Here is a 23,622-nt window from a genome sequence, read left to right on the forward strand (position 1 = left end):
GCCAGGTTAGATAAAGCCAGGGTTGTTTGCATCAACCACAGGGTTGGGAGTTCTGGCTCTAGCAGACTCCAATGAGTGCGGCCCCGAGGCAACCCCTTGAGGAACGGTGATGGGAGATGGTCGAGGGGGAGCCCTCTTGGCCTCAACGCGAGTCCTGCTGCGGTCCCTGTCCCTGGGTGGCACAAAGTCCACCATGACAGGTGAGATCAAGGGTCTACCTTGGTTAGGCTCAGGTCGATGTTCCCATGGTCCATCAAAGTCAAACGCGCGCGATAGATTCTCGCTCGAGCTGGAGATGGACTTTTGCAACGAGGGGAACGAAGGCGAAGGCAGACTTGGTGGTGTATCCGAGATAGGTGAAGAAGCGTACTGAGCAAGTCGAGGGCTCAGCGAACTATCAGTAGCCTGTGTGGGCGAACGAGCGAACTGAGTGCGGAAAGGCGAGAGAGCAGCCGGAATAGCAGACTTGTGTGCTTCGGCGCGGTCAAAGTCATTCCAGTTGGGAGTACTGGGGTGCTCAAAAGACTCCTTGGGGCGCACTGGCGATTCGTTTCTAGGCGGAGGATACACAGGAGGCTGGCGACGCTGCTTCCTTGGCTCCAAACCAAAGCCCCTCTCAGGGCTTTGAGGCTCGGGCTGTTGAGGTCTACGGCCTCGTGGTAGACCCTTCTGGATGGGAAATTCACCTTCCATAGGACTCTGTTGGAGGAATGGGCTGGCAGTTCTAGGTGGTTGAGGACTCGACTGCAAGAATGGACTCGCCGCTTGTGGGGGCGCAGGGCTATGAGTGCGAGCAGGACTGGCTGTTCGGGGAGGTTGAGGACTGTATGCGCGGAACGGACTCGCTGCTCGCGAAGGCTCGCCGGCCTGGCATAGGAACGGGCTTGCCGTTCTTGGTGGCTCAGGAATACGCGCAGCTTTAACAAAACCGCTATCATCAAAGCCCGTACCAACAGCACTTCGCGGTCCATTTCCAACAAGAGGAATAGTTGCCGAGCGATCAGCAAGAGCAGGAACTCGAAGAGGTCGGCCAAGCTTTGGCTCGGAGTCGGTTCGAGCACGGAAGCCGCGTGGCGGGGGTTCGAGAGGTCGGCTCATGAAGCCTGGATCGGCGCTCGCGGTGGTGTCAGGTGTTTTACTCCTGAGGGTTGTGTCGGGGGTTGCGCTTCTGGAAGCAATGTCGGGAGTGTTACTCCTGCTGTTTCCAGGGTTCAATCGAGGTGGTGGCACAGGTGGGAGAGGAGCGGTAGGTGACCGGTATGGCGAAGGTAGAGGTTTCGTAGGCGGAGAAGAGTTGGGAGGTTGGTATGCCTTGTACTGCTTAGGAGGGTACTGAGGTGATGGTGCGAGCGATTGCTGGTTCCGAGGAGGAGATCGAGGGAATTCGAAATTAAGTAGCGGCGAGTCCTCTCGGCCTGGGAAGGAAGCGAGAATAGGAGATGGTCCAGGTGAGCTTTGCTGAGGAGGTTGCGACAGCGGCGATGGCGCAGGAGAGCGCGAAGGAGAGACAGGTCGAATGTTCTGTATGGGCTCTGCCAGCTGACCAGGTTGGAGAATCTTGGGGGCCTGGTGCATCGGCTTGGGCTGCTGAGAAGGCTGAGGTGTCTGAATACGAGGAGCTTCCTCTGCTGCCGCTGATGCCAATGAAGACACCAAAGACAGAGGCGACATCGCATCACTAGCAGTTCGGGTTCGGGTCAAAGCTGTGTCAAGCATGCTCAGACTTGGACTCGACTGCATAGTCCTCAAAGGACTGGCAGTTCTCGCACTTCCAAGAGGACTGGCCGTCCGGGCAGATGCCAGAGGCTTGGGCTTGACATTTGTGTCAATCGGGCTCACTCCTCTCTCACTCGCTGTGTCGATGCTGTTGCCTCCAATGCTGCCCTTCCTGACAGTCTCACCAAAGTCGAACCCAGCAAAGTTTCCAGCAAGACCCTCAGCCATGGGCTTGGGACTATCGCGAGGATCCGTCTCCATGGTAAAGCTTTGTCTTCTAGGCATGTGGAATGTGAATGTGTCGCGCTTAGCTGAAACATTTCGAATCACAGGCGACTCCCAGACCTCCTCACTACGCGCAACCGAGACAGCTGGGCTGGGGAGAGACATAGGACCGGCAGTGCTAGGCTTGTGAAGGCTAGGCGCGGTAGGCACGTTTTGACGACTGCTCGAAGGTCGATTGTCGGGAGAAAAAGGTCGCTCAGCGTTGACGATGGAAGGCGGAGGAGATGGATAGCCGTTATTAGCTGTGGGAATCGGGCTCTTGGTCCTGACATCTTTGATTTCGGTTCCGAGATTAAATTCGAATTGGTCCGAATGACTACTGGGCTCGTCCAAGGGCGTATTCGGTATACTGCTGACCGAGTCCTTTCCAAAATGAATATTAAACGGGTTCGGGGTCTCTTTTGTCGACACAGCGGTTCCAGGGCGTGTGGGTGTACCGGGTCTGTTGCCATCCGCATTTATAGGGCTGGGCGCCACAAGACTTGTCGAGCTACCATTTCCGAAGCGAGTGTTGAGTTGAATGTCTGAAGCGTGGAATCGAGGGTTTCCCATTCCTGGTGCTCGCGGCGCACTTAGATCGACCATGGATGAAGCCGCTCCGCCGCTGTTCTTGTAGGGAACACGCGTAGGAGGCTCGAGCGTTGAGTGTGAAGTACCAGGGCGAGCGAGCTGTGGGCGGGAGAAGTTGCTCTGTCTCTTGATTTCCATGGCGGTGATTGTGGTGACGGTTTCGTATGTGTCATTGCGATGTAAATGCTGTATCTTGTTCGTAGCTAATTTACTGCTGTCCCTGAGTCAATTGTTAGTGAATGTTTGACGGGATAGAGAGGAGTAAGCAATCTTACTGTGACTTCTTCCTATTGCCTCCAAGTCTGAGGCCAAAGAAGGAAACCATCTCGAAGACGGTAAGAAGGGAATGAATAAAAATGAGTGGACGACCTATCGAAATGTCATGAGCGAATGGTCAAGGAAAGGAAAGGCAAGAAAAAAGAGATGATGTAAAGGCGAGATAAGATGTTAGATCATGGATGGGACGGTGCTAGGCGTTCTGTGCATATTTCTAGAAGACCTGGGACTGGGACCGACCGTTGCTGGACCTGGACCGGAGAGCACTTACCGTAAAGTAGTACCTCACTAAAAGGGTCCCGCTCAACGGGGGTAAGTTAGGGAAGCGACGGTGCAATAAGGACTGCAAGGTAGAAGAAAAGCCAAGTAAAGTAGGGGCAGGCGCACGAGGCGTCAAAGGGACCAAGTGGGTTAATTTAAATCAGATGGACTCCAATTTTAGACGGGAACGATGGACGAAAATGGTCACCTAAAACCAAACCAAAGAAGAATTCAACAGAGGTCCATCACAGATTGGTCTTTCACCCTTTGTGTCTCTGTCTCAAGAGGATTTAGTTCGTAAAAGGGGCCGTAAGCGTCAAGTTAATTCTTCTGGTCGTTGGCGTTGTGATGGGATTGGACAGAGGAGATCTTTAGCTCGCTGCAAGCTTAAGAGCTAAAAGAGAAGACAAATGGATCTCTGCAGGTACAAGCTCAGGGGCTCGACGCTTTTTTCCTTCTTTCTGTCAATTGGGGCTGTCCTGTCCAATCCTTGGTTCGCGGGGTCAGGTTCAGTTTTTTTTCTCTTCCCCTTCTGAACTACTTTTTTTTAATGGGGTTTCCTTTTTAAAATAGGGGAATTGATAGAAAAAGAGGAGAAAGAAGATGCACTGTTGGATAGAAGGTGTATGTAAAAAGAGAGGACACTGCCACAGACAGAGATCAACAAAGGTGAGAACTCAATTGATGATCCGCTTAGGTGAGACGAGTGAAAGGAGTGGACTGCGCCTCAGAATTGTGGTGATAGTAAAGTATCACAGCCCTTTGGTCAAACAAAGGAGTGTCAGTGAGTAAAACGGACCAGAGGAAGAAAATAGCAACAGAAATTCGATATGATGCAGTGGGAAAGATACCCGAGACAATGTAAGGAACAGCAATGAGAGACGAGACACGGCAAGGCGAGACAGACAAGACAGGCCAATGTCGATCGCTAATGAAACAGCGTAGCATCTGCATTGGATATATCCCCTTAGTCGCGCGCCAATTCTTTACTGTACTCTACACCTCCAGAATCCTACTACTACGTACGTAGTAAATGCTGTCATAGCAATGGATGGATTATGGATCCATGAATTCGGTTCTCAAGATGATCGAGATGTCAATTGCGCCAATCTAGATAACTTCATTATATTTAGAACTCTCATTAAACACAAACCACACAGATAAAAGAGACAGACGAACTCCCACCTGAGTGGCGTCTTAGATTCCAATCTCAGGGGTGTCAAGGATCCCTTATTCATAATCCCCAGGGTGACCAATAACGATCGTCACCCCCCTTCACTATTATTTCGCTTGGCAGTTGAAACGAAACAGGAAATATTGGCGGTTATGCAAATGCAATGTAATGCAGTTTCTCCGTCCGTTTTATTTCCCCGGCACTTGAACTTTCCGTGACAGCGGAGGTTTATTCTTTTGGAGACAAGTCTACGGTAAGAGAAACCCTATAGCTATACTACAGTCCGGTATGACCTGAGTGGAAACATGATGCATATCTCAGGTCGTCTCATCATGGTATAAGCGAAATGGTATGACCCAGTGCTCTCAAACTCGATTCTGTTTGACATGTTATGCCATGATTCTTTTCTGTAAACGAGTGGGTTGGCAGAGAGACTGAACTTATGCATAGGCAGGGCGTCCTGGTGCCATTAGAAACCTGACTGCCGCGAGCCTAAAAGATGGAATGGTAGGCCAATTGATGTCATCGTAGACTATCTCTTGGAATCTACATTTCTTGCACCACAGCTTCGCGGCTAGGCTCCTCTAACGACTTGCGCTTGGGTCACGATATGCACATGATAATCACCCGCGACACCAAGAGACCAAAGCTGTAATAAACTCCAAACCAAAAACTTGCTTTGATCTTTTATGCTCTGCTCTGCTACCCTAACGACAGATAGGTATCGTCATAATAATTCCCATAGATACGCCTGCAAATACATGATGACCGTCCTGAACGCCATGGTTGTGATCGCCCCATGCTAACCGCCTCGTCTAACTTTGTATCGTGTAGTAGTCCCAATGCGTGTCTGAGAACTGAAGAAACTGTATCGAGACACACATTATAGCTGCTCCAACAGCTTTCTCCTCCGTCTCTCAATCAACTCCTCCTGCACCTCCTCCAAAGTCGGCAAATCCCATGTAACACCATCGCCACCGTCTCCGGGCAAAGGCTCCCATCCCTCCGGCACATCCTGAGATCCTGTCTTGATCATATGCTCAGTAGCCTGTCTCTCCTTCTCAGCCTCATAAGCCAACAACTCCTCATCCTCCTCATCAGGCGCATATCCATAGTACGCCGCATCCACATTCCTCCTCATATCATGTCTCTCCTCAAGCGGCTTCTCATCACCCTGATTCCTCGCCGCCTCAAAAAGCTCCTTAACACCAGGAAGTTCCCTCGCACGACCAAAGTACTTGTAACCCTTTCCACCGCCAGGTATTTCACGACCTTGCTCATCGTAGATCTTGCCGCCGCCGCGCATGTAGTTCGGTCCGCCTAGGTTACGTATCTGGATCTCCCACATGTGTTTTTCGCGCATGAGCTTGTTGATTTCGTCGTTGAGGTCGCGGATCTGGTAGTCGCTGAGGATGGGGTCCTGGATGCGTGACATCTTGCGCGAGATTTCCTTCAAGACCTGACCGCGCCATTTTTCGCAGGCTGGGATGGCAGCTACTTCGGTGATGAGCTTGGGTCGGCGGGTGCGGCCGGCGTCGATGATGCCTAGGTCTGCTGCTTGGGCTTCGCGGAAGCGAAACAGCATAGACTGGGCCTTTTCCGAGTTACGGGCCTGTGATTGTTAGTCTGACGCACTGAGAATGGCTTGGAGAATAGGGTGTCGTACCATTTTGACGGTTCTGCTGCGGAAAGCAAGATTGGCAGAGTGTAGCGATTGTAGAGGCCAAAGTTGAGTGTTGTTCGCGACCCAAAGTCAAGGAACTTTTCCCAGCCACTCCAGCCTCGTTAGAGCTGGTACCGATGCCCCGCTAGCGCCACAGCGCCACAGTTAAGGGTCAGCCTGCTCTAGCGCTCCCGCTGTCAATCGCGCGGCGCAACGCGACTTGGAATTTCGACCATCATGAGTTTGGTATGCCAGTGCCAGCCAGCTGTCAACGGCCGTCAACAACAACGAGAGAACGAAGTATTGTGCGCGCAGCCCGCAATCACTCCTCGCTCTGGAGAAGCATAAATAACGGCTTCCCCTCCAATTCTCTGCCGCTTTCTTTCCTTTTCTCTTCATCGCTTCGCATCCTCAACTTGGACGTCAATTGCGACTTCAACTGCGATCTTGCTATACCTCGAGTGCTTCGACACTCACCAACTCTACTGCTAACCGTCAGCTTCTTTGCTACACACTATACTCTCTCAATTTTCTTTCGTCTCCGCGCCCGTCTTTCCTCGCCCATTTCCTCCCTCCATGTCACCTTCACTCTTCTTCACCACCATGCCTCCCAACGCCCTCACCTCCCCTTGCATGGCCCAGTCAAGCGACCGGTGCTCACCATCCGGTATGTTCAAGTGCACAACTACCCCATATCTCTTACTCTGCTTTCTTTTGCTTTCTGTTTCTTGGGGGCGTTTCGGTTTCTTGGTTTTTGGGGGGTTGCTTTCTAAACTTTTTTGGGGAATATTCTTATGGAGTTCGGCGTCAGGAGTCTGGCGTTCTCTGTTTCTCTCCCTCTTCCTGTTCTACTGACTCCAAGCACCTTTCTTTCTACTACACACTTTCGGTTGGCTCCCCGGGTCTGCTATGATGACAATGTTCACACCGAGCTTAGGTGATTCCCCCCTGATCGTGTATACCCTCGGGCAACCATCGAGTGGTGGGAAAATGTTCCTCACACAAGAACAGAGATCTGAGCAGACCCAAAGTTATTTCCCTTCCTCCTTTTCCTTTTTTCTTATGTAGCCCTATAGTAGCCGCAATGACAGATACCTTCTCAAGTGTGAAGTAGTCATATCTCCTGGGCATGTCTTGGGGGATATCAGAGACGCTCGTGATAATGCACGATATAGTTTTCAATCGGAGCAGGCTTGGGCTCTACGGGGGAAGGATGAGGAGGAGGAGAGATTCTTTGAGATACGAATTATGTTTTGCCCGGTGATGATCAATCGACCAAAAAGCCAAATTTGCAGGCAGCAGCGGTGGGCTTCACGTCAAAGACGGTTGCGCGGGCTCTGTCCAACTGCCGCGAGTTGTCAGTGGGAACCTAAGAGAGCTAATCTGAGGGCCTTGACATATTTCGATCTCATGAATCACATGTAATTAGAACACCTAGATAGACAGTTGTAGAAGAAAAGACAAAAAACTTTATTCTATGATTCACTTTTAATCCTGCTCTACTACAGCAATGTTCCCACGATTTCCTATCGTGGTGTCATTAAAAAAAGAGAAACGTTGTTGTTACAATCATCATCCGCCTCTTCATTTATTGCGTCTTCTTCACAGATTGTCCCTCCGTGGGCTTCGCGCTGTACAGCCATACGACGGAGAAGGCCAGGAAACCGAGGATGGTAAAAAAGATACCAGCCAGAGGAGGCCAAGCTCCATTGATAGTGTAGCTTCGATCATACTCGTTGTGAGCCAAATGTCGTACGCTGACTGTCTTCTTCTCCTCGATGTTGGTGAGGAAAGAGCGCTTGTAGTTGACCATAAAGTTAAAGATGCCGTGCTGGTCGGGGAGGGTGAAGTTGGTGCCGTAGATGGTTTCGTGCTCGTTGGAGAGGATGGGCTTGAGGTTGAGACGCCAGAAAGGGGACAACATGGAGAACTCAAGCTGGATCTTATCGCCCTCGGGGAGGTGGTAGGGTTGCCAGTTGTTCCAGGCGTACTCGGACAGAGAGATGTTGTAGGACTAGATTGTTAGTAGTGATCATTACCAAGTTGGCTTGTTTGACTTACCACATCATTCTTGACGCGGTATCCGTCGGGGTTAGTCTCGTTGCTACCGTCAAGGCGGTGCTCAATCTTGTTCACTCGCAGAACACCAAGCTCCTGGAAAGTCCAAGCAGCCAAGTTGGTGACAAACTCACGGTTGGCAGGGAACTGAGCCTGACCACCCTGTCGAGCAACCTTGGTGTCGAAAGTCTTGTCCTGGAACATCTCAGCGGCACCAATGACGGTAACACGCGCAGAGTTGCGAGCCTGGAAGACAGTGACGAGGTTAAGCTGTCGGCCAGAAGAGAACAGCTCATCAGGCTCGATTGTCTTGTTCTGCTCCTTGGGGTGGTAGCTGTAAGCTGTAGCAGGAGAGCGAAGGACGGGTGTAAGGAGCTGCCCGTTGCCGAGAATGTGGCCGATAGCGCGAGGAACGGAGAGGAATGCGCCAGGGATCTCGAAGTAATCCTTCATGCCCTTTCGGACGGCAGGAGGAGCCTCGAGGACGAGGACATCGTGGTCCTCGGAGGCGGAAATAGTGTCGTATGAGAAGTGGTCGACGACCTTGGCGGTGCGCTCAGCGGGAATGTGAATGTCGAGCTCGGTCAGGACGGCGTCGAGAGTGGAAGGCACGGTATGGGTGGAGGACATGGAAACGAGGATGTTTCCGCCGGCATTGATGAACTCGATGATAGCCTGGGGAGTCATTTTGGGTCCAAGTCCTGCGCAAGAATTAGTATACCCATCATCACAAAAAGATAGAAATGACGAACCTTTAATCGTGGTGGGGAGGAAGAGGAGGTGATCATATGTCCTCTCTCCGTGCAGAAACAATCCCAAGCTTTCGCTCTTTGGTGATTCGTAGGTGATTTCATAGCCTCGTTCTATCAATCGTAAGCTTCAACCCCAATCCAATTGTCAATGGGGATAAATACCAGACAGGTCGCCGAAAAAGGTTGTGTAGGCCTTCTTGTCATCTGGACTATCCAACACAACCAGCAGACGGTTTCCAGCTGTGCTCACGGCCGAAACCAGCGCCGCGAAGAGAAAGAGCACAAGGCTCAAGAGTGACCGCATTCTGAAAAACAATATCGGGGGAATGTGGTTGAGATTTTTGGTTGGTTGGGGGTGATCTCGTTCTCTCGCGAGGTGTAAGTTGATGGATACTGGCGTGGACAGCTTGCGCTTTAGACAGAGAGCTCTAATCTGGTACGCAGGTACCTGGAGCGAGCTTGCGTTTTGGGATACGTAGCCTTCAGTGGGGGAGGTGAAACCCGTCACGCTAGACTCTGTGAGGCAGCGCTCTTGCCCTAAAAGGCTAAGTGCTGGGTGTCGACTTCCAAATAATCCGACCTCTTCGGCTTGGTTTTTCCGCTCCTGCGATTGGACCGTTGCTTCGATAGCCAAAGCCCATCATCACCACCAAGACCAGACGATAAACCACCCCAGATCCTCGTCAATTGAGTACGAACCGACTCTCCGCTGCGTCATACCACCGCTAACTTCGCTCCTTATAGGTCATCATGTCTGCCGCTCCTTTCTTCTGGCAAACTCCCCTCAAGTACTGCCGCTGGGCAGCCCGCGAGCGTCCCGCCCTCTTCTGGTCCGTCATCATCGGCGCTGCTGGTCCCGTTGCCATGCCCATTGTGCCTCCGATCCGACACTACTTTGGCGACATCGATGCGCCCCCGGTTCCCGTGACCTACCCCAGTGCGTGCCTTTCAGATCGGGAGATTCGTAACATGCACCAACTAACTCGATGCAGTTCCCGCTGGTCCCAGGAAACAGCTCACCGGCTACGACGATTAAGATCTCGAATTGAAGACGAAGCAATAAATATCACGGCTCGGAGAGAAAGTACGGGAAAACGAGCAAACAGTCTTGTACAAACTACGGCGTCAACCGACAGCGCCACGGCGGAGGGGGAGATATATCATAGAGGAATACAAGGGACAAGAGTCCAATTTTCAGCAGCAATTGACGCTTCAATTCGATTTTCTACATCCAATCAATCAAGCCGTCCACCGACCATAAAACGTTTTCGGGATATATATACGTTGTGCGCCCACTTGCGCGAGTCAATGATTTTCTAACGTGCGGGAACGATCAAACAGGAAACGCCGCGGTGATGTGCAAGCAAGAAGCCAAAAGATCCTTCCCATCTCTTCTAGTTATACGAAACTGTTGCGGCGGTTGTGTCGAACTGATGTCCGGTTCGGTAGGGCCAGGCTCTATCTTTCCCTGTTCACTAGATTCCATTCGTACTAGAAGCGTGTTAGTTATGGTATGCCCGAGAGCGGTAGGGTCACTTACAACTCGTCCGTCATCATCACCTGTGTAGACGCATGTTGGCATTGGGCTGATGCATGTCATACCCGCCTCTGTATTGGCGCCCTTCTCGTTCTTGTAGTCAACGTGGTCCAGCTTTCTGTATAGTTCCAGAGTCCATCGATTGCCGACGATGCTACGCCGCCAGATGTTGACTTTGCCGCGCTTGTGGCCTGTGAAGATCAGGTAGTTCTCGAGCCATTCATTTCCAGCGCCTTCATAGAATGCACATGAGTGGATGTAGTCGTCTTGTTCAAAGCAGACGTTTTGTTCCAGAAGCAATGTGCCGTTCAGAGTGTATAGGATCACGTTCGGTCCAGAGCATAGAAGAATCTCGCCAGAGATGTCATTGATGCGCGCAGATTCGACGGGGCGCACCAAAGGTAGCTTGCGAATGAACGATAGACGGTTGAGATCCCACAAGAACGCCTGGCCATCCGCAGATACCGTCAACAGAGTACAGAAAGCTTTGCTGACTGCAATTGTTGTGACAGGGAATTTGTGTCCAAACAAACTGGACCTTGGAAGTAGCTCAACTGGCTTGCCAGGTGAGGTCTGAAGTGCGTACACTGATACAACGCAGTCCTCGCCAGCGGTGATCAATGTCTTTGAGTCAGCAAAGCAGGCGCAAGAGATTTGTCCAATATGAAGGTTCTCAAAGAGGCCAGCGGGCTTTGTCGAGTTAGCGAGGCGACTTGAGCTGGGAGTATGGTGTCGGTTTACCTTTCGATTGTCGCTGAAGAAGAAGCGGATACTGTTGTCGGCATATCCCCATTCCAAGAACTTGTCGTATGGTGGGAAATTGAGGCGGAACGGAGAGGCGCAGAGTAAGCGGTCCAGCTTAGGTGCGTAGATCAAGGAAGCTACACGCTCGTGGCTTTCTGTTGAGAGACAATTAGTCAAGTTTAAGACCGAGAAAAAGAGTGCTTACCAAGAAGGGGATGCGGCAAACAGCTCAACGAGAACACACTCGTGTCCAATCGTCTAACCGGAGATCGGTTATGCTCTCTAACCGGATGGGACTTCATAAACACTTGATGAGGCGTTTGTCCAAAGTTGTGGATAACACCAGCCATAATAGCTCTCTCTTTTGCATCGGTGATGCTATCCAAGTCTGTCGCGCCACGGTAAGAGAGATGATGGAAGACATTGAGGTTCTCTACCGCCGCCTCGCCTCGCTGCTTGAATCCGAAGACGAGATCAATCCACTGGTGCAGATTCTCGCTCACGTATGGGCTCTCTAATGCTTCCCTGTGCTTGGAGATGAAGATCCTAGGGTCACCCTTGGCCCATGGGGGAAGCTCAACGTGATCGACCTTAACGCCGTTGCTTTCGCGATTGCCAAAGTTGTAGCCATTGACGTTGGTCAAGAATTCGGGAAGGCAGTAGAACTCGGGGATGAGTTCTCTCACGTCAGTCTTGTTCTTGCACGAGGCAGACTTCCATGCTTCTGGGATGGATTGGAAGAGACGATCTGCGTGATCAAAGCTTCCTCCCTGGAGCAGGATGTAGGACTGAACGAAGGGTGGTAGACGGATAAGGTATGAAGACACAATCATGGCAGAAGAATAGTGTGTACCATAGTGGAAAGGAACCTCACCAATCTCCTCCAAAGCATTGTAGCTCTCGACAAACCCTCCGACTCTGTGTGGTGTTTGCGCGCCCATTGGTTTGGATAGATCTCGGAACGTATTGGGGTCATCAAGGTCCAGATCCTCGCTGGTGTAATCGGCCAAGACCCATGGGAACACTGGGTACTGGGTCAAATCGTTGAAGGTCCTGCCAGCCATGGTGTTCACCATCATGAGATAGTGAAAGTTGGAGATTTCGCCCTTCTGCCACCTCTTGAGAATAGGATTCCAAGGTGACGAGTTGAAGAAGGTACCGAACTTGGAACCAAATCCTTGAGGCGATTCATCGACGACCTTCAGAGACTCCAAACGCCAAGCATCCTCGGGATTGGGAAGAGTATTGGCGCCACTGGTGTGAGGTGCCTTGCTGAGCATCTTGACGAACAGATTATCCCGAACCGCGGGGTTGATAGTGGTCAGAAGATAACTGCGGCCATCGGTGAAGAAGACCTCAATCGCAACATCTCGGAAGAGGAACCGGCGTTTTGAGATGCTGATAACATCGTGCCATCGCCAATGCCTCGACTCTTGCTCCTTATTGTTCTGTCTCTTCTCAGATGTCTTGGCATCAGTGACGATCTGAGAAAAAGGATCACGCTCTTCAGGCGGAGCTTGCCAGACGTTGACAATATCGCCATTAGCGCACTGAAACACGTTGTCCATGATATAAAGTGCATCCTTGCCGATGATGAGAATACCCTCACAAGCCTCCAGTCCAATGATGCGCGAGACATTGTATGCAGACTGAACCTGGTCTCCACGTTCCAGTCGTCGCATCACCTTACGGTTCTTGTCCTCAAAATTTTCGTCTCCCTCGTTCGGATCGTTGGGGTCGTCTACAAGCTCGAAGTCATCTTCAGGCGCGACACCAGAGGCAGGCTGTTCTCCTGACTCAGTACTCTCAGGCTCTTCGGTCAACTGAAGCGGTCCGTTGTTCCCTTCTATGGGTGCGGGAGTGCTTGACTTGGTTGGCGAGACCGCGGACGTGACAATCGAGGGCGCTGGGCTGGCCGACGTATTGATCCGAAGACTCTGCAAGACTTCGCTCGCCTTCCTCTTGGGCTGATATTCATCCTTACTCATTGCAAAGTCGGGAAGAACCCTGAGTCTCATCCGGTTTCGTCCCTCTGTTCGGTCGAGTTTCCATTTGGGTGGCGCCGCTTCGCTAAAGACTGCGCCAGGTCGCATCAGGTCTCTTTCCATCTTCTTGTAAGCATCACTCAGAAACACGAGATCATCCTGTTGATCTTGCATAATTCGTTGGTACTTGAAGTACTCGGAGTTATAGATACTCTTCATCCATGCACTATTGCCAATGTCATGACTGAGCAGGGTCTTCTCTGTGGTGATGCTCTCCGCGTGCCACGCTCTAAGCTTATCTTTTCGTTTGGTCAACCGGACCTTGGCTGTTTCTGCAGTACGGACATTCTCCGAGCTGACAAAGTCCTCCCATGTCTTGGACATACCGCCGAAGAACAGTACATCCAACGATGGGCGATGCTTGTCAACCCACTCCACGAATGTATCGTCATCAACACCGGTCAATTGCTGGAAGTCCTTAGAAAGCTGCTTCTGATCCGGTGACATGCATGCATGAATGAGCTCAGTAGATTCCTCCGGTTTCTGTACCAAGATGATACGCAAGAAGTTTGCTGCGGCAACTCGAAGGGGCATCTTGTCGCTGATGAGCTTGGTATAGAGCTGGTACCAGAAAAGCTTGAGGAATTGATCTTCATTGGTAAATGAACCAAGGATTGACATTTGCCAGTACGCCATCTTGCCCATGAACTGCTTAGCTTCAACGAGCGTGGTCTCTGGACTGTCGAGATCTGACAATCGAAGAAGGATTATCCTCAGAAGGCAACAACGGATGTTATTGACCGCCTGGCTACAAAGTCGGACACTCTTGAGAGATGCGATGTCAGGCCGTTGCAAGAATTCAAGAAGCATCCCGATAAAGTCAATCATGACCTCAGCCCCATTCATGAACCATCCTTCGAAGATGGCTTCCGACATGTGTTGGCAGAGTCGTGAGATGTTCGTCAGTACACGAGGCTCGCAGATTGCCTTCTGGTTGGATTGGATGTTCTTCTCCAGTTGGGCAATTACATGCTTCAGGATGTAAGACTCGAAATAAGCTTGGTGCTCTCGGAAACCAGGAGGGACCTTGGTGAACAAGCCAAATCCAGTAAAGTCTTTTCGTGATAGAAGCTGATCCATGAAGACGCTCACCACCAGATCCATAAGTCCGTCCAAGATGTCGCTGCTCGGTCTATTGCTGGGCGTCAACCTCGGTGATGGTAAAGCAGGACTCAAGCGAGCCGGACTGGGACCGACAGGTGACTTCTGCTGAGTGAGCAGAATGAACGACGATGCTCTCCTCAGCGGTGTGCCCTTAGGTGGTGTCGACTGAGGTGACGGGACTGGATCAACGCTTGTCGTTCGGACGATTGGTGTAGCATGGGAACCACTACCAGCGATGGGCCGGATGATAACATCTGTTCCTTCGAATGTCAAGGCCGTGTCGCCAGAGTTCAGCTCAGTCTCAGGCGTTACCGCATCAGCGCTGACAATGACCGGGTAAAGCGCCGACAACAATAGCCTCACCCACTCAGATGTCAAAGCGAAGTCCCTGAACTCCGTCGAGCGCTCGTGGAGATCGAGGAGGAATTTAATCACGGTGTGTAAAACTCCAGCATAGCTTGCGACTCTTTCGCTATCACGGGTGAAGTTAGATCGTGTCGCAAGGGCAGTTGTCAGATTCATAGAGCTTGCTCGCGGTCGCATCTCGGGGCGAAGTTCTTTGGCGGACGCGTGCTTCTTCAAAGCAGGCGTTGGAGCGACATGTGTTGCTGGTGAATCTGGATCATCCTGGTATCGCATCACATCTTTCAATCCATGCTGCAGCATTGCGGTAATGACGGACAAAGATTCGGGGTACACAACCTTGCGTTTGCCAAACGTCTCTAGGAGGTTGAAGAAGTCAAAGTTCCTATCAAAATTGATCTCGGCAACATCGTAGCCAAACAGGATACTGAAGCAAATGGGCCATAAAGTTGGCATGTCCCAGAACCGCTTGAGTCTGTTGGACATGATGACAAAACCTCCCGACTTTCCAGCAAACTTTGATGTGTAGTTGGAGCCATGCGTAACCAGAAGACGTGCCAGAATCTTGCAACCATGAACGACGATTTCCGGGTCGTTTTCAGCCAGAAGGTAGAGGAGCCACTGCTATCATTAGTAAAAGTAAAGCGGCGGTACTAAACATTCTCACCTTATTTGTAACAGTTCTAGCAAACTTCTTGATGTGTGTGGTGTTGCCCTTTTCGCACAATATGCGAGAGTACATGCTGAGTACCTTGACACCAAGCTGCTTCTTAGTCAAGAACTTCAGGCCAGAAGCAATTCCAGCTGCGGTTGGATCGGTCGGCGTTCCTCTCCGCCTAGGAACTGGAGTACCGTTTCTTGAAACAATCGATAGAGCCCGTGGGCTTCTGTTGACTGGTAAAGGTTGGGTGTGAAAAGCGTAGGTGATGAAAAGCGACAAAGATCTCATGACCTCTTGACTAAAGTTGGAAGTGACGAGGATTTCGAAGGCGCCCATGAAATGAGATATCGTGTCCTCAGAAACGACCTCTCCTTTCATAGCGTCAAGCAGCCTCTTGACGATTCTCATCCTGATTAACCTCCGGCTGTTGAACTCATGATATTTGCTATTGACAGCAAAAGTCACAAACTGTTTGTAGTACAGCTCTTGGATCCGAGGCGCCGACTTCCGCCAAATGTCAAGATCAATGAGCAGGACACGATAGGCGAGAGGGTTGATGATGAACGACTCCATGGGTTCCATGTGGTTGTATCCAACGAAGCCAAGGATCAGACTGAGTAGCTGGAAGGCAAGTCGATCGCGATCGTCATTCGAGACTTGTAGTCGGGTAACCGTTGAATCACTAGTACCACGGTCATACCCCAGCTTCACACGAAGGAGCATGGCCAATATACCGTATCCGTTGTCCTTCTCGATAGCTTCACTGTTTCTCCAGCTCTGACGAATGCAGTAAAACAGCATTTCCGCTGATCGCACTGTCTCTTCGATTGAAGACGCTCTCTCAAAGAGCTTCAGAGCCAGTGGTGTGAAACCGGCCAATCGCCATAGGTTCTCGTCCAGATAGGATGGCACAGCGACGATGGGGTTGCCGCGGAATGAGAGAAGACCTTGAACACGGAACAGTGAGTCTGGTAGACTGGGAACAGCACAGTTGATCGCTAGAGGTGCACCCTCTTGGTTGGATGCCCTAAAGAGGTTGCGGGCGCAATTCCGTGGAAGTGATCGCAAAAGTCCGGTATCGTAGAATTGCACATTTTCAGGGAACGTGGCGGAAGGAAGAATGCTAAGCAAGATCTTGGATTCAGGTAGTAGTGAACCAGCCTTCTCACGGACAGCTCTGATGATGTCCGAAGTCTCACCCTTTCCAGGATGCGCAATCTCGTTGCGAAGGCCCAGAGTAGCTGATGCTTCATAAGTCTGGAAGCCGCCCAGGCTGTCCTGGAAGTTACCCTGGTATCGTGGCCCCAGACCAAAATGGACCGCCAAATAGTCATCGCTCAAAGCATCCTCGAATAAGTGCGCCGAAGCAAGCGACCACCGCGAAAAGACCAAACCGGGTCCTATTTGGTTAGAGAGATCCTTTGGGGTACCGACGAAAGCCTGTACAGGGTTTGTCTTGTTCTGGTTCGAGTTGAATGAGGCGAAACTGTCATGAGCACCAGTGGCCAGGGGCGGCAGATGAGGATAATTGCAGCGTATTTGTTCGGAGAATTCGCCATCGACATACAAAGACGCCTTGCTAGTGACCATCGTCTTGGGTCGGCGATGCACAATGGCGATGTGGTACCATTTCTTCTCCTTGAACGAAACAGACTTGAAGCGCACGCTAGGCTTGTTTGAAGTAACAGATGTTTGGAGGATAAAGTTGTGGGTATCCCTCTCGAGGTACATAAGCAGAAAGCATGATTGCGTGGAATCGAAGACGCCGAATATCGTTGTGTGTGCAGTAGGATCGAAGCTGTCTACTCGAATCCAGGCCGTGAAGGTGTAACCAGCACTAGATTGCGGTGGAAAAGAACGACCAAGACTGGATAGCTCGAGCGACGAATGGCCATGCAGAGATAAGTCGAATTGGAAGAACGGAGGACCTGTATGTTTCGATGTCATCTGCAAGCAGAATTCGGATGCCTCTGAGCCGGGCGTCGATAGTAAGAATTGAGTGTCGGCCGGCTCATTCACACCCAAGTACATGAGTATCTTGCAGATCGCCAACACCTTCTCCCGCTCAGGTGGGCTAAGAGCTGAATCGGCATTGAAAGCGACCCGGAGGAACTGCGATAAGGCGCCTGTCGAGTGGACTGCGGCTCGGTTATATATAGAAACTGAGATAGCACAATGGATTGTCTCGAGGACAAGTAAAGAAGCCGGGTTCGCGAGGCCATCTTTCATTCGAGGAATAGCGGTCCAGAAACTGACAACTGCTCGCAAAATCTCGGGATGTCGTATTATAGTCTTGGCATTCACGACTTCCCTCACGCCGGGCGTAATGTTTTCTGCAGACTTGGCCAACACCAGATCCCATTGCTCTTCGGCGCTGTCGCTTTCATCCTCTTTGGGGGAGTTATCGTCGTCCGGTCGTAGTGATTTCGCGATCGATTGACAAAGGAGATCGAGAGCTTCGTCGTCCAGAGAGAAAGCTAGTAGCTTGCCAAAAACATGACAGCTTATCCAAGCATCAGGTTCAGCCCCGCCGAGTCCTATGCTTGCGATGACTTGTTCCAGAGCCTCCCATCCGCCTCCTTCAACCTTGTATCGGAAATAGCGTCGGTTGCCTGCATGTCCATGTAGGGCAACTGAAAAGAGGTTCAAACAGTCTCCTAGCAACTTGAACAGAGCAAGCATGTCCGCGTCGCTTCTTTTATCGGGATCGTAGTAGCCTGAGAAGGCTCGGAGCAGATTAAGGATCGTCTCGAAGCCATCTGCATGTCGGAAGTCATCTTGGTGGACGGGCGATCGTGTCGCAGAGATATGCTGTATAATGTGTCGGGTTTTTCGCAACAATGGCGGTATTTGAGGGAAGCCATCCTGCTGGTGAAGAGTCGTATCGATATTGAGAGCTTCAAGCAAGCCCTTTAAGATTTCGAAGGACTTGGTTTGCGGTGGGTTCGAGGCCGAAGTGGACGACCGGTATCGTCTTGGTATTGAGGTCATTTTTTCGAGTATTGTTCTTTGTTTGATCACGGGTTCATTCCAGAAACCACCTCCCCCTGAGCCCTTCAAGGGTCCAGGCTGTTATCAGTCGTCGTCGGCATCGAAGAGTGAGATTTAGAACTTGATGGAGCTACCAGCGCGGGGCGCATGAAGCTCTCGGCGGGCAGGAAACAGCGGTCACGATACGGCCACAGGAGGTTCTCGGATAAGGTACTTTCGCTGGGTATCGGAGAGAATGTATCGAGATTCGTCCAAAACAAGCACTGGAAGCTGAGAAATTAGCGAAGGTGTCTCGAAACAATCGGTCACCCACTGAACTGGAGCCTGCGCTACCTGTGCTCAATGCTCCGTACTGTAACTCACCTATGGGGGGTCAGCCTTGGAGGTGTGGCTTGGCTGTGGCGAAGCTGGCCCCTCCGTCCTGTGATGGATCGTCTGAGCTGACGAAGCTCGAGTAATGATTTTGGAGTGACATGTACGCGTGCGCATGATTGCTGCCCTCCACGCCCGCGTAACACGGAAGAGTCAATCGTAGAGGATGGAGAGAACTTTGAGAAACATTATTTTGAGCATCGTGCTTCTGGATATTGATGGCATATTCCAGAGACACGCGTGTCTTGGTGGTCCAACCACCATGTCTCAATGACGTCGTCATCTGGTGTAGGGTAGATTCAACACATATGAGACGGAAGCCTTTAATCGGGAGAAAGAGCGTTCATTATATCTATTTCATCTAAAATGCAATATTCAGATGGTCGGACTACCGCAGATCTCATTTTAAGTATTCGTACTACTTGTCGCGTATTGAGTAGCTCACAGAAGTCGTCTCTTTATGATTGCATGTAGCATCTAACGCCAGAATCCATGTTGTATATGTTCAAGCAAATCGGAGACGAAACCAGCTCACGAGACTGCTTGTATTAACCCCTTATCCATGACATTACATCCATATTCTTAAAAGCCCATGTTCTCCCTTCGTTCAATGCGACACGGGGATTTGGTCCTAGAAGGCGATCTCGGATACAAGTTCTCGTCGCTGCTCCCAAGCGCAGGCGCGGCGCTTTGATGCGTTTATTATGGCATGGCAACACATACACGTCTTGACAATGCACATCTATCATCCTATCTACATTTCGTGCGCCTTTATCAAGATAAAGACATTGCATTACTGTGCTATTCTAACATGCACCAACGTCAGACCTTTGTTGGTACCTTTGTAGCACCATCAGCACTTAGCTTTGTTTATGTCCAGTGACGCGGACCCTTGAATGCATTGAAACCACAATGGTTCCGAGGTCCGCTTATCACTATCTTAATCAGGCAAGTATCGGTATCATCAGCTTATCAAGCGGATACGAATTGATAGCTCGGCGTAAATTCGTCGAGCATCTCGGCCTGGAATGATGAGATCCAAGCGGTGTTTAATGGCGTTATCTGACGGTAAAGTTATGGCATCTGAGTTGATCCAAAGTGGAGAGCTAGAGCTAGCTCAAGGTACTCCAGACGCAAACGCGCTATGTACCTCATCCGGGCTACCGAACTTGGGAGCTTGAGGTACCTGGCGTGCATGATAAAGTGCACTGGCCAACATGTTTTGAGTCTCATGGATGTTTTGGATGGATACGAATGGTTGCCTGAATGGCTGTTGTGAGCTGGCAGTTGGGATATCATTTCGCAGACCGAATCATGACGTCTTTCACGTCGCGTATTGTCTTTCCAAGGAATCACCTCCTAGACTCAGAAATGTCACTTTTAACCCCGGGAACGGACTGGGATGGTGAGGCGCTGTCGGCGTTGGCTTGGAGCGAACAGCGCTTCAGTTTTAGTTGAGACATGGGCAGGCACGTGCCAGGGACGTCGTCTGACTCGATGGATCAGGCGGATTAGGTCAGTGGGGGCCAATCGGAGTCAGATCCCTCCCCGCATTTTGGTTTCTAGCACTGGGTAAAGAGACACCTGCTTTTGGCTGCAGGCACCGCAAACTGGAAGGTACCCGTACCTTGTTGAAGCTCAAGCTGCTTGTGTGGACCTTGATTCGACGCTATCAGTGTACTTTGATCGGCTAGACTGAGCACAGTGTCTTTGAGCTTGCGCAGCCATGATGTACTGTATTCGGATACGGCTGAGTAGCTGTAATGGATTGTCAGCCTCGAGCGTGTGCTTCTGCATGAGGACTGTATCGTGATGGACGCTGGAATCTTGGGAAGATTGTGAGTAAGAGAGAGTCTATTAACGAACTTTGCAGTGACTAAGTGTTCACGATAACTGAGATTCAGGCTCTGGATTTGAGTTCAGAAAGACATTCATGCTCCCTGTAGTGACAGCCATCCATGATCCATGACTCGAGGCGAGGCGGACAAACACGACCGGGTCATCAGCCGTCAACAAGGTAAGGCAATCATCTACCATCAGTTGATCTCGCAAACATCAAATAGCGGTAAATGAGACACGGTAGAGACTCTCAATTACTGTATGCTGGTTTCGCTTGTTATCCCTGAGGGCTTCCAGTGCTTCACGTCCATCATGACATTCCTCGGGTCCAGACGGCTGAAATCGAAGCCGGCTCGACATTGCGTTCAGTCTACTGTGCGGACGAAACCTTCATACGGTCTGTCATGATAGCTCGGAAGTACCTTGAGCACGATATGCCGTTATCGCATTGCCTCGGCGACCGTCATTGGCCTCCGAGAGCGTGCACTAGACCAAAAATGGGGGTCAGCCACTGTGTTATCGCTCATCCCAGGGATGGATGCGTCACACCCTCTTGCCCTCCCGACAGGGTACCAGAACAATTGTCCTACAAGGTTTGTAGCGTCAAAATTAAGTGAACTCAGAACGCCCTCAAAATGCGCTAAAGTGATTAAGTTATTCTAACGCACTGTCTCTCGGCGGTCAATATTTCTGATACCCTGACGCCTCCCCCAGGCCCGCTGAGGCAACACTGGAGCTGTCGCACGCAGCAGCTCGCGCTTGCTTATCTACCCCAGGTCCGCCGCCATCGCTTCTTCTTCCTTTCATCATCCCCATCATCACTCGCACCTTCCTCCAGTATCGATCTTGTCTGCTTCCATCAAGGCAGTCGGTCGAGGACATCACTTTATCCATTTGTCTTTGTCTTTGAGTCGCAGGTAGACTAGAACAACATACATTTCGAGTTTTGCGCGTATCGTCATCATCATGAAGTCCGCCCTCACTCTTTCAGTGGCCGCTGTCGCCAGCGCTGCCTCTTTCAGCGTCGGAACCATCCACGACAAGGCCGCTCCCATCCTCAGCTCCGTCGATGCTGAGACCATTCCCGACTCGTACATCGTCAAGTTCAAGGACCATGTCGACGAGAAGGCTGCTGGCAACCACCACATGTGGGTTCAGGACATTCACAACCAAGGCGAGACTGAGCGCCTGGAGCTCCGAAAGCGATCGCTTTCCTTCACAGACAAGACCTTCTCTGGCATGAAGCACACCTTTGACATCGGTGAGGCCTTCAAGGGCTACGCCGGCCACTTTGACGAGTCCATGATCGAGAAGCTCCGAAACCACCCTGACGTAAGTACCTCTTTATGCCTCACACATCATCGTAAGCTAATCATCCACAGGTCGAGTACATCGAGCGCGACACTCTTGTCCACACCATGGTCCCTGTCACAAATGACAAGGTCACCACTATGGACAAGTGCGACAGCGAGACTGAGCGACAGGCTCCCTGGGGTCTTGCCCGTATCTCCCACCGCAACACCCTCAACTTTGGTACCTTCAACAAGTACCTCTACTCCGCCGATGGTGGCGAGGGTGTCGATGCCTACATTGTTGATACTGGTACCAACGTCGAGCACGTTGACTTCGAGGGCCGTGCCCACTGGGGTGCTACCATTCCCTCTGGCGACCCCGACGAGGATGGCAATGGTCACGGTACTCACTGCTCCGGTACTGTCGCCGGTAAGAAGTACGGTGTTGCTAAGAAGGCCAATGTCTACGCTGTCAAGGTCCTCCGATCTAACGGCTCTGGATCTATGTCCGACGTTGTGAAGGGTGTCGAGTACGCTGCCACCAGCCATCTTGAGCAGAAGAAGAAGGCTAAGGACGGCAAGCGCAAGGGCTTCAAGGGCTCCGTCGCCAACATGTCTCTTGGTGGTGGAAAGACCCAGGCTCTCGATGCTGCCGTCAACGCCGCCGTCCGCACTGGTGTTCACTTTGCCGTCGCTGCTGGCAACGACAACGCTGATGCCTGCAACTACTCCCCTGCTGCTGCTTCTGAGCCCGTCACCGTCGGTGCCTCCGCTCTTGATGACAGCCGTGCTTACTTCTCCAACTACGGAAAGTGCACTGACATCTTCGCCCCCGGTCTGAACATTCAGTCCACCTGGAAGGGCAGCAAGCACGCCGTCAACACCATCTCCGGTACCTCTATGGCCTCTCCCCATATCGCCGGTCTCCTTGCCTACTACCTTTCCCTCCAGCCCGCTGAGGACTCCGAGTACGCTCTTGCTTCCATCACTCCCAAGAAGCTCAAGGAGAACCTCATCTCCGTCGCTACTGAGAACGCTCTCTCCGACATTCCCTCCGACACCCCCAACCTGCTCGCCTGGAACGGTGGTGGCTGCAGCGACTACAAGCAGATTGTTGAGGCTGGTGGCTACAAGGTCAACAGCGCTGCTCCCTCTTCTCGCGTCGAGGAGATCAAGCACGCCGTCGAGCAGGAGGTCGAGGTTGTCTCTGACAAGCTGACCACTGGTGCTAAGCAGCTTGGCTCCAAGGCCGAGAAGTTCTCCAAGAAGATCCACGAGCTCGTCGATGAGGAGCTCGAGCAGTTCATCAAGGAGCTTAACCTGTAAGATCTATAATCTTCTCATGTGGTGCACTGGTTACGCATTGTTTTAGTTGGGATTACGGATTGGCATGGGTTATGTTTTAAATTGGGTACATGATATTGATGGGGGCGCTTGCTCTCTTTGATGACCAGTTGTCATCGCGCGCTATTGCATGGGTTAGGTCCATGAGAGTGGGCTGCATTTAGCTTTGCTCGCATTATTACAATAAATCTCCTTATTCAAGTGCATCCTGTTCCTTTTGTTGCCTCTGTGACGTCTGATTAGCTGCGTTCTGCCTCATCGCTACCTTTGATTGCCCAGTCACCCCAGCGTTGGGGTATTTTTAGTAAACATGGGCCGCTGAGCCCAAAAGACGGATTTAGACAATTTTAGACAATCTTTGGCAGCTAGGACTTGTGGCTAAGCTGTCTCATTTGGGCGCTGTCTCAAGACTGCTTCGCAGTTGTCTGGAGCAGGTGTGCTCTTGCTGTTTTGCTGACTTGCGAATACTTCCTTCCACTTCATCAACAGCCATTCCTTCCTCCCAAGAAATGACTGCTGCAAGTGCTAGTTCACTTCAATCGTCGCTGCCATGTCTTCCTGCATTTTCTACCTGG

At 51.2% G+C, this 23,622-nt stretch overlaps 6 protein-coding genes across 6 annotated transcripts; 2 read left to right on the forward strand and 4 right to left on the reverse strand.

The window, feature by feature from the left end:
- Positions 1 to 6: 6 nt before the first annotated feature.
- On the reverse strand, positions 7 to 2,896 carry FIESC28_01802 (uncharacterized protein; the record flags this gene model as incomplete). Its single annotated transcript, XM_031155952.1, has 2 exons — positions 7 to 2,791; positions 2,847 to 2,896. 2 exons carry the CDS (start codon positions 2,894 to 2,896, stop codon positions 7 to 9), a joined length of 2,835 nt encoding a protein of 944 aa, XP_031019956.1.
- Positions 2,897 to 5,165: 2,269 nt separating this feature from the next.
- FIESC28_01803 (uncharacterized protein) lies at positions 5,166 to 5,951 on the reverse strand (the record flags this gene model as incomplete). Its single annotated transcript, XM_031155953.1, has 2 exons — positions 5,166 to 5,894; positions 5,949 to 5,951. The coding sequence occupies 2 exons, from the start codon at positions 5,949 to 5,951 to the stop codon at positions 5,166 to 5,168; spliced, it is 732 nt and encodes a 243-aa protein (XP_031019957.1).
- A 1,582-nt stretch (positions 5,952 to 7,533) lies between these two features.
- Positions 7,534 to 9,059, reverse strand: FIESC28_01804 (uncharacterized protein; the record flags this gene model as incomplete). Its single annotated transcript, XM_031155954.1, has 4 exons — positions 7,534 to 7,959; positions 8,007 to 8,704; positions 8,756 to 8,866; positions 8,918 to 9,059. 4 exons carry the CDS (start codon positions 9,057 to 9,059, stop codon positions 7,534 to 7,536), a joined length of 1,377 nt encoding a protein of 458 aa, XP_031019958.1.
- Positions 9,060 to 9,505: 446 nt separating this feature from the next.
- FIESC28_01805 (uncharacterized protein) lies at positions 9,506 to 9,791 on the forward strand (the record flags this gene model as incomplete). Its single annotated transcript, XM_031155955.1, has 2 exons — positions 9,506 to 9,692; positions 9,748 to 9,791. The coding sequence occupies 2 exons, from the start codon at positions 9,506 to 9,508 to the stop codon at positions 9,789 to 9,791; spliced, it is 231 nt and encodes a 76-aa protein (XP_031019959.1).
- Positions 9,792 to 10,213: 422 nt separating this feature from the next.
- Positions 10,214 to 18,200, reverse strand: FIESC28_01806 (uncharacterized protein; the record flags this gene model as incomplete). Its single annotated transcript, XM_031155956.1, has 4 exons — positions 10,214 to 10,246; positions 10,296 to 11,191; positions 11,242 to 15,169; positions 15,216 to 18,200. The coding sequence occupies 4 exons, from the start codon at positions 18,198 to 18,200 to the stop codon at positions 10,214 to 10,216; spliced, it is 7,842 nt and encodes a 2,613-aa protein (XP_031019960.1).
- A 3,177-nt stretch (positions 18,201 to 21,377) lies between these two features.
- On the forward strand, positions 21,378 to 23,029 carry FIESC28_01807 (uncharacterized protein; the record flags this gene model as incomplete). Its single annotated transcript, XM_031155957.1, has 2 exons — positions 21,378 to 21,743; positions 21,794 to 23,029. The coding sequence occupies 2 exons, from the start codon at positions 21,378 to 21,380 to the stop codon at positions 23,027 to 23,029; spliced, it is 1,602 nt and encodes a 533-aa protein (XP_031019961.1).
- Between the last annotated feature and the right edge of the window lie 593 nt (positions 23,030 to 23,622).

Source organism: Fusarium coffeatum (genome assembly GCF_003316985.1).
Source record: "Fusarium coffeatum strain FIESC_28 chromosome Unknown BRIP53273_contig_41, whole genome shotgun sequence".
Taxonomy (NCBI): Eukaryota; Fungi; Ascomycota; class Sordariomycetes; order Hypocreales; family Nectriaceae; genus Fusarium; species Fusarium coffeatum.